At 39.8% G+C, this 13,308-nt stretch overlaps 1 protein-coding gene across 4 annotated transcripts in view; it reads left to right on the top strand.

The window, feature by feature from the left end:
- The window catches only part of PLCB1 (phospholipase C beta 1), a 389,735-nt gene that overhangs the window by 308,589 nt on the left and 67,838 nt on the right, over positions 1–13,308 (top strand). For all 4 annotated transcript variants that reach the window (XM_021392475.1, XM_021392477.1, XM_021392478.1 and 1 more), the window contains exons 24-29: positions 3,268–3,400; positions 3,962–4,015; positions 5,287–5,506; positions 9,113–9,293; positions 10,797–10,873; positions 10,961–11,050. In XM_021392475.1, coding sequence (XP_021248150.1) covers positions 3,268–3,400; positions 3,962–4,015; positions 5,287–5,506; positions 9,113–9,293; positions 10,797–10,873; positions 10,961–11,050 — 755 coding nt within the window. The remainder of the gene's footprint in view (positions 1–3,267; positions 3,401–3,961; positions 4,016–5,286; positions 5,507–9,112; positions 9,294–10,796; positions 10,874–10,960; positions 11,051–13,308) is intronic.

Below are 13,308 nucleotides of genomic sequence, written 5' to 3'. Positions count from 1 at the left end.
TGTTAGTAAAATTCTGTCACAGAGTATCTTCTTAAGCAAGTGCAAAGATGGAAATCGGAGTTAGAGTGCTTAGGTAGTGTTACTATGTGTCAAGGAGCTTCAGAGCTTTTCGGGTAAAGGAGTGTGTTTCAGAGTAGCAGAGAAATATTTTTTAAAACAAAACTGTAGTGACTGCAGTGGTGCATTTACTAAAAATGTATAACAATTCAATTAGGTGCAGTAGAAATGGACAGGTAAAAAATATCCACTCAAAATGGCAATTTCAGTATACCACTGTTATCATCTATTTATAAACTGTGATTCTAGATAAGATATTTGGCAGCAGAGCTGTGCTTGGAAATCCTGAGTTGCCTGATCATATCTGATGAAACATTTTCTTCAGCAGTCGGCAGGGCTGACTGGTTTGTTTGCTTACACTTGCCCATGAGAACCACATTGATTAATAATGACAAGCACGTTCACTGGCAACATAGCTAAGTAATTCTGAGTATGTTTGCCAGATATGTATGTGTAAGTACACCTGGATTCAATTTCCCTATGTGCAGTTTCTAGTCTACACACTATTAATGTTTGTCTCTAAAGCTGTGCTGCCTCCCAGCACGTATTCCCCTCCCCAAACTCCTTCCTCTCTTCTCACTTTTATTTGTCCAAGCTGCATTCTTGCATCTGTCAGAGGAAAAATGGAAAGGTTTTTGTTTGCTACCTAGAAGTTTGAGCTGCATCTTGCTTGGTAGGAAGTTCCCCTGACTTCTTACAAAACAGTAATAAAAAAAAATGCCTAATAGTGAATTGTTTTAAATGAATAAGTTCACCTTTCTCTGAGCTTCAAATTATTCTGCCTGTTAATTATCATTTACAGCATCTGTTCTATGTTTGTTTTGTAGTATTCCCATTATGAGTGTAACGTAAATTCATACCTTGAGTTAGGAGGCTTGTTAGTGGGCTTGACAATGGAAGCAGCCAACACTGGACCTGTCATTTCTACCCATAAAACAGAGTTGAAATAAAAGCTATCGTTTTTTGTACCTGTATGTAAATTAAATGTGTGTAATCAGTCCAGTTGGCTTCTTTGGTTAAAGTAAATGGTTTTGATGAGGAAAATAAACAAAAACATCTCTAGGAGAACAGCTGCACATAGCATATCTGATGTCACTATTTAAAATTCAGGCATTATTTGGCAAATTACAATGGTCAGATCTAGGTACAGTAATGGAAATTAAATTAATCTGGCAATTCTCATAGAGGGACTTGCTTAAACTTTGCCAAGAAAGAGGCAAACTGACTTCAGGACTGTCCTCCTAGTTTGGCAGTGTGACACAGATGTACCCAGTACCAGAAGAGGATCTCCCAATCCCAAAACATCACAACCCTTTTTCTCTGCAGAAATAAAAATACAGCCCATATAAATAAGTACTTGTATGATTATGTATCTTTCTACTTAGTAAACAAACTGTCTTGCAAAAGACATGGCAATGTGTGGAATACAGACCATTTTCTGTGAATATAAAAACTATAAATTCTTAGGCTGGATTGCATCATATTTTAAAAAGAGCCTAAAATGTTCTCCGCTAAGGGAAAATCATGTTTATTTTAGCATTCTGTGGGATGAATTATGAGAAGAGAAAGTGCTTTTTAATGAGATTAGATTGCTTGATGCAGAGAAAATTACTCTTTATTTACTTCCTGATCCTGTCTCACATTTCTGCTTTAGTTTCTGAAACCAGCTGTTTTATGTCCCAGACTGACAGGCTATATTGGTAGTTTCTCAACAAGCTGCAATGCAGCATTTCACATACAAATCTAGAAGATGACAATACCCATTTTCCACGCAGTGACTTTTAGGGTGCTAACTTGCCAGAAGATAAGAGTCCTAGCATTATGTGTGTTAAGTATTGATGATAGATATAGCAATATTTTTTTTTGTCATTCTAATGGATTGCATCCTGTGAGAAATGTATTTTAAGAGGAATTGAGAGAATAACCATGTCTCTGTCTGTTGGTCACAGCTACAGCTTTTGCCAGTCACATTGTTCTACTGTCAGAAATGTTGGCTCGGTCATGTGTGTCTGTATTTTGTTGCAGTCATTGCTGCTTTAAAGAAGTAAGGTTTTTGGCATTGGTTTTCAATGGCGTCATGTTTCTGACTACAGGATCTCTCTCCTGTAACTTTGGAAGAAATCAGCTGTTGAGACAGAATTCTTTTTGCAATATAGACTGTGTTGTGAGGGCCAAGATGAAGGAAATCAGCAGCAGGAGTGGCACAAAGCAGATCAAAATATATTTTGCCTCAATTGATGCAGTGCAGGTTGATATTTTGCAAGTGTGGAGTAATCACGAGGAAAGAAAAACACTAACTGTGGTATCCTGCCTCTGCATGTAATGTGATTGCCATCAAAGACTGAAATGGGAGCAGTGAAAGAACAAATCCAAGACTACCCGGAGACACCATGGCAACTGGCCCCTTGCAGGGACAGCGAGAAGCAGGGCTTAGCCATTTCAAAAGAAAAATTGCTTTTAGTGACCTTCTGTTTGCTGGGTGCTCGCCCTATCATTTACAGGCCTGATGGCCACAAAGAAAATTGTTCAAAGATGTTCAGTGCATAACAAAATGTGTGCTGTAAGCCTGAGCTTTTAGGAGACTGGAAAGAAAGAAAAGATTGTAGAAAATGCTTAAATATTTGGATACCACAGGTGAATTTATGTAGCAGGATGGAGGTACTGTTTACATATTATCCTAGGAGTGTAATTACAAGAATGTAAGATCTTGGGAATCACAAGTATGTCTCTGTGCTGTAAAACCAGTGAATAATGATCGTGCTGCGGATGTATGAAATTTCAGAGTAATTTTGTATGTGCATTTTGTTCACAGCAAGAATCTAAGTAGCGTTTTTGTGCCACTTTCTCCATTTTGTCTAGAAAAGCTTTGTGGCAGAGAACAGTGCTTTTCAATAAAAACCAGATTTCACATCTGGTGCAGTTAATATATACTGTACTCAGAAATGTCCCTGATGAGTTATACCCACTTAAAATACTTCTAAAGAATAATACATGCTCTATTTCTTCTTGAAATTTACCCTGCAAAAATGAACTGCCTGGGCTACTGTGGCTCTTAAAGATACCTTTCTCTTTTTCTTTTTTTTTCCTGTTAAAAGTAATTTGTACTTAACATTTAGAGACTCTTACAATTGTTAAGTAGGCTAAACTAGATCTGGAAATTTTTAAGTCTGTTAGTTGGAAAGAGTAATGTAAATCCTCGTGTATTTTCAGGTGGACCATGGAGATGCACCATCTGAAGCTAACAGTGAACCTCGGCCAACACCAGCAGAAAATGGGGTAAATCACACTGCCTCTCTTACGCCGAAACCAGCAACTCAGGTTGTCCATAGCCAACCAACACCAGGTAAAGAAAAAACAAACAAGCAAAACAAACTAAAAATTGTATTTTCAAAACAAATCTGGATAATAATTTTTATGTGCTTTACATTTCAAGAACAATGTTTTATTTGGTGTTTTCTTACTTAGTTTTTTTTTGGAGGGAATAGAATGTGGTGGTCTTTGATGTGCTTTTTTATTGTTGTTTGCTTTCTTTTTATAGAGTTGGTGGACAATTTCCCAGTCTGCTGTTAGGGCCAATCTTCTTCAAATATAGAAATATCTTTTATTTAAGAGTTACTTGTGTGGTATACATTCTGTATTGATTTATTTCCTATAATAAATGGATGTTAAACCACAGTGTTTATAGTTTAATGACTGCAGACTTCATAGCCTTGTTCAGTAGCATCTTCCTCATAAATAAAACAAGTGTGGTGTTGTTCTCTGTGTTTCTCCTCTCAAATAATTAATAAAAGGTTGTATCAGCATATGTCCTGTGTCGTGTACTGTAGTTTAATATGCAATCAGGTGACACAATAATGGCTCTTGTTTTAAAAGAATTAGTATCAGGCATCTCTTTTGCTTCTAGGTTTGGTGAAAGCACCTGCAAAGACAGAAGATCTTATTCAGAGTGTCCTCACAGGTATTAAATATGCATTTTACATTTTACTCTTCCTTTCGCCAAGAGAAACATATTTTCCGTGAAATGGGCCATCTGGTTTAGACCCCTCTTTTGAATGGTTGTGACTGCCGTAACTCATAGAAAATGTACATATCATGTCTTCTTCCTCAGCTGTGATGTTATTAAATGTTTGAGCACATGCTTCATGAGATCACTGTTGGGTGCCTACATGGAATTTTTAAGAATTATTCCATTGTTGCATTCTTGTAGCCCCCCCCAAAATAAAAAATAAAAAAAAAAACACAGCACTATTATCTGAAGAGAAGCAAACTTTGCTCTGAATATTGCAAATAGTAGTTAACCCATTTTATCTCCACTAGCCTTGCAGTGGTCCCATCATTCCTACAACATTGAAATTACCCTGTTAAGTTAAGCATACTGACCCTACTGTGTAACTGGGAGTCATGTTCTTCAGCTTGGAAACAGATTTTAGATTGCAAATCTCCTAACTCTTTTTTTTTTAATTCATTTTCCTACATTTCCTTACACTTGATCTTTTGTGAGATCTAGAAAGGAGTCTTCAGTTCTTCTTCCTCTTCTTCGCTTTTTTTTCTTTGCTGATTTGGAGTGAATGTGTGCAGGTTGTGCTAGCAGACACTGAACTTGAGCTGTGATCTGGGTTCACAGAGCGGGGCATCCAGGATAGCTGCTATTCTGAGTGACAGCCCTTGATTGTATTTGCCTACTGATCTTTGCTGGCCTGGCAGACAGCTGGCCGTGAGTCTCCATCATGACAGAAGTGAAATCGCTCCCAGAATTCCATGGTGATACCAGGACAGCTACCCAAAGCCAGTGCCCAGGTCAAGGCAGAAGAGCAGGCAGCTGAAGTGCTGTTTGTGAAGGGTATTCATCGTGTACATTGTACAGTGCCTACAAAAAAGGACAGTAATCATATTTGTGTAAGATGATATAATTACATGACAGGCTGATGGGAATCTTTCGCATCTGAAAGGGCTGAGGAAAGAAAGTATGTGGTTTTTATTTTGCTGGTCATGTTGGTGCTCTCAGCTTTCAACTCACTTCCTACTCTTAAGTGAGTTTGCCAAAGTATTTTCAATCTGGTTAGCTTCTTTTGAGAGAATTCTACTTGGTTAGTTTAAGCTAGCACATTTTGCTTGCCAGCAGTAAAATAAGCTTTCTTTGTTTCATTCCAGCTGATGGTGATTTCTGTTCTCTGATTAAAATCATATGTTATTAGAAAATTGAAGTTGCTTTTGTTATTGTCATTGTAGAAGTGGAAGCACAGACTATTGAAGAGCTAAAACAACAGAAGTCATTTGTTAAGCTTCAGAAGAAGCACTACAAAGAAATGAAGGACCTTGTTAAGAGGCACCATAAGAAAACCACCGATCTCATCAAAGAGCACACTGCAAAGTATAATGAAATCCAAAATGACTATCTGCGACGAAGGGCAGTTTTAGAAAAAACAGCAAAAAGAGACAGTAAGAAAAGGTAAATGCAGTTTTCCTTGTTAAACAATTGACAATTAATACAGAAGTGGCATTAAGAGCACAGAAAAAATCAAGCCAGAAGGTTTGTAGATAGAATGATGCCAGGTTCTTTGATAAGAAAGTCATCAGATAAAAAGCCCTCTCTGATATCCTGCTTCTCTGCCAAAATCCAGATAAGTGGTTCACAATTTTAAACGTCTTTTCCCATAAACAAGATCATACAATATTATCGTGGTACTTTTCTTAGATCTCTGCTGTGGATAGGTGATTCAGCTGTACTGAAGCAGCAGCAGCCAGCAGTTAGGTGGTGAGTTTAATCACAAACGGTGAGACTGGGCTTCCTCTACATACTGGGGCAGTTCATGAACCAGATCGCAGTGTGAAAGAACTGAAACCTAAGTGGATAATGTATTTTATTGTTCCTAATCGGATCAACTGTAGCACGTTTCATCACAGCACCCCATCATCCCCCATCCTGACCTGCTTGAGAAGGAATAACAGTTCAGTACTGATAGAAATCAGCAGCAGTACTGAAACTTCTGCCCCACATCTTATAATGCAGCTTTAAAATGTATCTCTTTTTTTCAGCAAGGAGAAAGTTTTGCAGCCAGCTCACAGTCATCTTGCTGATACTGAGCAACTAGTTTCCTCTTGGCAACCACAGTGTGCTGCCAGGTGGTGGAGCAAGACCCAAGTGTTATTTGTGATTAGAGCGAATATTCTGAAGTTCTGCATGGAGGGCTTTATTTCCACATTAGAACCTTGGAAAAAAATTATGCTGCAACAAAAAGGATCAGACCTATAGTTAGGTAAAAGAAATACTTGACAGTTACTAGCATCTGTCCGTGGTTTAAATGGTGATTGATCCTGACCACTTTGGAATATCTTAATAATTGCTTGGCTTTGCCTCTGCATGCACACTCCTTCTGTTCTGTCTCTCTTTCTCAGTCTCTCATTGCCATGTGTCTTCGGGAGTGCTAATACCAATTCATAGTATTTGTTTAGATAATAAAGGACAGTTGTATTTGTGATTATCTGTTTGAAATGCAAAGACTATTGGGACTTATTAATCTCCCCACAATTTTTCTCTTATTCACATGGTAAGGAACTATGTGTCGCTAAAGATCAGTCTTAACTCCTGACAAAACAAATGCACACGTAGGTACCACCAGTGTCTAACACCATTACAACTGAATGGCAGTCAGATAAGGATGCCATCCTAAATTTTTCTTTCTCGCATGAGTGCATCTTTCTCAGGCTAGCACAGTCTATTTTTTAAAGTAATTAAAAGAAAAAGCATAGATTTTTTGCATAGAATTGAAATAGCTGCAGTTCTTAAACATGAAGACATTGAACAAGCATTAAAAACGTTACTTGGAGCTTTTGGTAGGAGACCATTGAAGAAAAATGTGCAAGCATGCTCTGGCTCCTACCATTGTACTCTATTGGTAAGTGACTGTGATTCAGGCCATAACTTGTCCCTAGGAAGGAGCTTACACATTTAATACCTTGAAGACTGGCTGCCAACTGCCTACACAGGGATATTTATTTGCTGTATTTTCCATCATCAATTTGTGTGACAGGTAGTGGCAGACAAAACAATATGATGTTCCTTTTTTACTCTGGCATATTCTATTCAACTTTAAGCTGAGAAACAAACTGAATAAATAGAATGACTCATCTGTCTTTGACTAGAAAGGATTTGGGTTTTTTATTTTGTTATGATCTGACCATAAATCATTCATTGTATCAGGCAATAAAGTACTGCAGTCTGTTATGTGGAGCTGTCAGAGTGATTTCAGAGATGTGTAGTTCTGTGTGCAGACACTGAGATATCTGAAGGTTAAAAAATCTGATGTTGAATTTTTAAAGAGCAGGAGTATTTATTTAGGGCTTTTCAGACTTGCAAGTTATATATTAGCTCAAGCAGAAGACTTTTTATAGAATACCAACTCCCAAGGAAAAAGGCAGCTTTTACTGTTTTAAATTATAACTCTAGCTGTTTACCTTTAACTGCAATGTACGAATCACTACTTCATAAGGAATTCCTGTGCCAGATTTCCATACAAATATGTTGTCTCTGATCAGTGCTTTGTGCCCATGCCTAAAATTGGGCCAGGATTTAGTGAAGCCAGTGTCTATGGGACAGCTGAAGTATTTATTGAATACAAACACAACTGCTGGTGCAGTTCTGAAGTTTCTATTTAATAATCATGTCCCTTAAAAGACAGTATTTTAGCCAGTATTTAGAGACTAGCCACATTTCTTTTTCCCAAAAATACTTGAGAAATGTCAACTTGAAAACATACAGTGTAACAGTGTAATTTGGTGATTAATATTCATCAGTGCTGTCTTGTGGCTCTCTGTGTGAATTATCCCCACCTACCACACTAGTACCACTTAACCTCTTAACAGAATATTCAAATACAATAACCATACAAGAAATACAAGTAGGCTACCTTGGTCTGTATCCTCAGATTGGTGGAAGCAGCTTCACATTGTTTCAGTTGAAGTTACGCTGATTTACAGCAACTGCAAACTTGAACCTGGAAGAGGAGACAGACAGCCAGTGCAGCAAGTTCACTGCATGGTAATCATTGCAAATGTCTGAGCAGCAAACTCATTTTTCTCAGTCAGTCCTCTCTGTTCAAAGTTCAGCTGTTTTGTCCATCTCATGCACTGTTCCTGAGGTTTCCCAGGCAACTGATTTAACACCTGAGTACAGCAGTAAATACAGCAGCCAAGCAGAGACACAACATCATCATATTTTTTAAGAATGTTTTTCTTGGGTTTAGTTTACTGCTGGCCTGAGAGCGATACTGCTTCTGCTGTTTATTTTTGCCTTGAGCAGTTTAGTGTCATCATGTCTCCTTTCACCATTACATCTATTCTTCCTTCTGCCTTAAGAAAAAAAAAACAACCTAGTGCTTAGTGTTTGCTCTTTAGCTTTTTCCTTGCATTTTTTCTTTGCTCCTGTGTGTTGCCTTTCTGAGGTTTATTCCCCACTGGGATGTTAAGTTTCCTTCTGAAGTCAGGACTCCATAGAGCACTTTCCTCTGTGTGTGCTATGCATGGCATTTCCTGAAGGGGGGAGAAAATACTAAATATCAGAATGCTCCTAACCATTTTAAGCTTTTTTGTAAATGCAGATGTAAAGTTATGCTCTTAAATTTATTGCTAAGCATATGCAAGGATGACTCTGTTTTCAAAATACTTAACAGTCACCATTTTTACTGAGGACTGTGAAGCTTTGAAATTCAATTTAGGTGCCTGGAAGAAGATAAACAAGTTCTGTGGGTAAATGTTTATATGGGAAATCTTGGCAGTTGTATTTATAGCTCATTTATAATAAGCCTGGTTCATCCTACCATGGCAGGTTTGTAATATGAGGTTTAAAAGGAATACACATCCCATTAGCAAGCAACACTGTTTTTCCCTAAAAGGTTAAATTAGTGGACTTGCCACAGCTAAAATCATCTTCTTGCCCTGCATGTGATGCCCAGAAACTTATCAATGAACTACATGTTACCAGGTGAAAAACAAGTTTTAAATATGGAGCCGAAGAGGCATAGTGACTTAAAGCCAGTGTGTATGTCTGTCTTTGCAGATCTGACACGGGCAGCCCAGACCACGGTTCGTCAACTATAGAACAAGAGTTGGCTGCCCTTGACTCTGAAATGACCCAGAAGCTAGTGGAGCTGAAGGAAAAGCAACAGCAGCAGCTGCTAAACCTCCGACAGGAGCAGTATTACAGTGAAAAGTACCAGAAGCGAGAGCACATTAAGCTGGTACGTTTGTTACGGCCTCTGCTTTTCTTTAGCGGTCTCTGAGTTAGTAGTGAAACCAGTGTGATGTTAGAATGGAGTGGGGCTTACTCTTGCTTGGAGTCCATTTCAGAGCTTGATTTCCTTGTGATCCACTGCAGCTCCGAGGAGTTGTTGTATCATTTTGTCACCAACACTTCTAGTATACTTGGACGGCCTTGGATAAAAGGCAGAAAGGCAACAGGTTTATTATTACTAGTGTGGAACTGAGTGCTTACCTCTAGTTACATAAGTGTCAATTCACTGCAGCTTTTGGATGATGTTCCCATTTTGTTCTGCCACTTTTTTTTTCAATATACAACACTAAAGAAGGCAGGATTAGCTAGAAAATAAATAGAAACTCCATGAAATAAATAAATGAAAATAGTATCAAACATTCCCCAGGGCACAGAGTTATGCCCAAGAGTGTTCCTACTGCAGATGAATGCTTGAAGGGGATGCAGGACATAATCTGTATATGGTGAAGAAATAGTTTTCATGCATCAGTCTGAGCCAGCTTGTGTTTTTACAGCTGGAGTTTGGCTGACAACTACAGCAAGATCATAGCCCTCTCAGCTGCAGTAGAGGAGCCTGGACAGATGGCAGCTAATGCTGATGGATGTTCTCAGGCAGAAGAGAACATTTTTAATGTTGTGAGAGCATGAGCTGTTTCTTAGCTCCAGACGATCCTATCTCACACTTTTTTTCTATTATGCAATGTTTTACCTCATTGCTGTTGTGTGAAGTGATTTGTCTGCTCTGTCCTGCCATCCAGAAAGCAGGTCAGAGGAGTGATATGCCTGGCAATTGCTCAGCAAGGCCTTCTCACAAATCCATTTCCGTGGATCGTAGCTTGGAGCTGACACTCCCAAGTGGTGCCCTGTTTATTGTCAGTTGTATGTGAGCCATTTCAGTGTTACCCAGCAGGAGCAGTTCCAGTGTGGGTGCGTAGACGTGGTTACTTGTGCTGCAGGGAGAGAGTTCCCCTTCAAGTAACAATTGTTGGCTGATTAACAGGGATTTTACTTTTTATTAAAAAAACAACAACAACATTATGAACCTGCGTAGTCGGGCTGATACTGTAAGTTAATTAATTTCTCCTTCCAGAATGGGAAATGGCAGTTCCCAAAGCCAAGTCCCATTTTCTGCATTATCCAGTTAGGTAGTATCGTGATAAATTCATTTTTTCATACAAAATACTCAGATGGTTTTACCTCTGAGCTCTGCTGGAATTAATATTTGTTCCATATAAAATCTGCCTTGCAGATGAGAGATCCTTTATTATTTATTTTAGAGCACAGCCTGTTCTCAGTGTCTTTCTTCTTTTATCTAAGGAAAGAAGAGCTGAATGAGACTAGATAGACATTACTATGCATTTTCTGATTCATCTGGTTCACGTGACTACCACAGACTTTTGAGGAAATGTAGATGCATGTATGATGTTTAGCTGAAAATGCATATTTCTCTTTCTCGGAATTCTTTTTTTAGCTTATTCAGAAGTTGACAGATGTAGCAGAGGAATGTCAGAACAACCAGCTAAAGAAACTGAAAGAAACATGTGAAAAGTAAGGTGCTATTCCTCTTATAATTGATTACATCTCTTTATGGTTTTCATTTAGATGCATTCTGAAACTAATTTTTTTATGCTTTAGAGAAAAGAAAGAACTGAAGAAAAAAATGGACAAGAAGAGGCAGGAGAAGATCACAGAAGCAAAATCTAAGGATAAAAATCAAATGGAAGAGTAAGTGTATTCCTACATCTGTATCCTTACACGTTATGGGGAAATGCAAGATTTTTCACAACTGGAAAAATCAAAGAAAAGTCTCAACTCTAAATCCAAGCCAGCTTTTAGTCAGACTGCAATACCTCACCAGAGCAGTGGAGTCTGTCTTACTTCTGCTGATACTAATTCAAATTCCTGGGACAAGTCTGATCTCCTATTCTACCAACACTGAGAGCCTGGGTGAGCTGCAGAGGTGCTGATGTGTGGTATGGGAACATGCCTATGTGTGGTTTGATGGAGTGATTCACCAAGATGCTGTTAATCCAAATACTTTACCTCTGTGTATGACTATAAATAGACTTAGCGACTTCAGTTCCTGAAGGGAGTGATTTTACCTTAACTAAGTTTTTATTTCTGATTTATCTTTTCTTCTTAACCATCTTAAAGCTACTATCTAAGAGAAACGGCAGTAATACACTGAAAGGTTTGCTCTACTTTGTGTTAAATTCTTCTCAGATGCAGTGCTACTGACTCTCTCCCAGTGACAGTTTTTGCTGTGGGCAGTTAATTCTGGTGAAAGAGCTGAGCTCTGAGGGTGTGGTTTCTGTGAACAGCAACAGTAACACTAATTTAATTTATGCACCATCAGACAATACAAACTGGAATTATGCATGTTGGTTATATTCTTCCCAAGGGCCTGGTATCTAGGTTTGTTTGTCCTTCTTCATTTGCTTTGGCAAGCAGCTCAAAAAGAAAATGGAACATTTTAATCTTTGCCTGTTTGCTGGGATATTCTTTGTTACCAATCTTTTATTTTAGTAACTCCTAAGAAGAGTTAAAATTTCACAGAATCTTTAAGTTTGGAAAAGACCTCCAAGATCTTCTAGTCCAACCATCCACCTACCACAAGTATTTCCCCACTAAATCATATCCCTAAGTACCACACCTCCAGAGACAGTGACTCAGCCACCTCCCAGAGCAGCCTGTTCCAGAACCTGAACGCTCTTTTCTGAGAAGAAATTTTTCCTAATATCCAACCTGAACCTCTCCTGGTGCAATTTGAGGCCATTCCGTCTTGCCCTGTCGCTAGTTGCATGGGAGAAGAGGCTGACCCCCACCTCACCACAACCTCCTTTCAGTTAGTTATTGAGAGTGGTAAGTTCTCCTCTGAGCCTCCTCTTCTCCAGACTCAACAATCCCAGCTCCCTCAGCCGCTCCCCATGAGACTTGTGCTCCAGACCCTTCACAGTTTCATTGCCCTTCTCTGGACAAGTTCCAGGGCCTCAATGTCTTTCTTGTAGTAAGGGGAACTGAATGCAGCTCTTGAGGTACGGCCTCACGAGAGCTGGGTACAGGGGAGTAATCACCTCTCTGCTCTTGCTGGCAACACTATTTCTTATATAAGCAAGGAGGCCAATGGCCTCCTTGGCCACCTGGACACACTGCTGGCTCCTGTTCAATTGAGCATCGACTAATACCCTCCCAGGTCCACTTCTTCTACACGGTCTTCCAGCCACTCTGCCTCAAACCTGTAGCGTTGCCTGGGGTTGTCATGGCCAAAGTGCAGGACCCAGCTCTTGGTCTTGTGGAACTTCATCCTATTGGCCTCTGCCCAGCAATCCAGCCTGTCCAGATCTTTCTGTAGGGCCTTCCTACCCCCAGGCAGATCGACACTTCGTTCCAACTTGGTGTCATCTGCAAACTTACTGAGGGTGCATTCAATCCCCTTGTACAACTCATCATTAAAGAGGACAGGCACCAGTTCTAACCCCTGGGGAACACCACTTGTAACTGAACACCATCTGGCTTTAACTCCATTCACCACCATGCTCTGAGCCCAGCCATCCAGCCGGTTCTTTACCCAGCAAAATGTGTACCTGCCCAGCCCATGGGCTGCCAGCTTCCCCAGGAGAATACTGTGGGAAACAGTGTCAAAGGCTTTGCTGAAGTCTAGGTAGACTACGTCAGCAGCCTTTCCCTCATCCACCAGGTGAGTCACTCCGTCATAGGAGGAGGTGAGTTTGGTCAAGCAGGGCCTGCCTTTCATGAATCCATACTGGCTGAGCGTTATCACCTGGCTGTCCCAAACATGCTGTGTGATCTCACCCAAGATGATCCATTCCATAACCTTCGCTGGCACTGAGGTCAGGCTGATGGGCCTGTAGTTCCCAGCATCCTCCTTCCAACCCTTCTTGTAGATAGGAGTCACCTTGGCAAGCTGCCGATCCTCTGGGACCCCTCCAGCTGACCAGCACTGTTGATTGATGGTGGAAAGC

This window comes from Numida meleagris, chromosome 3 (assembly GCF_002078875.1).
Source record: "Numida meleagris isolate 19003 breed g44 Domestic line chromosome 3, NumMel1.0, whole genome shotgun sequence".
NCBI lineage: Eukaryota > Metazoa > Chordata > Aves > Galliformes > Numididae > Numida > Numida meleagris.
The sequence above is the reverse complement of the archived record's forward strand: the minus strand, read 5'-3'. Positions and strand labels throughout refer to the sequence as shown.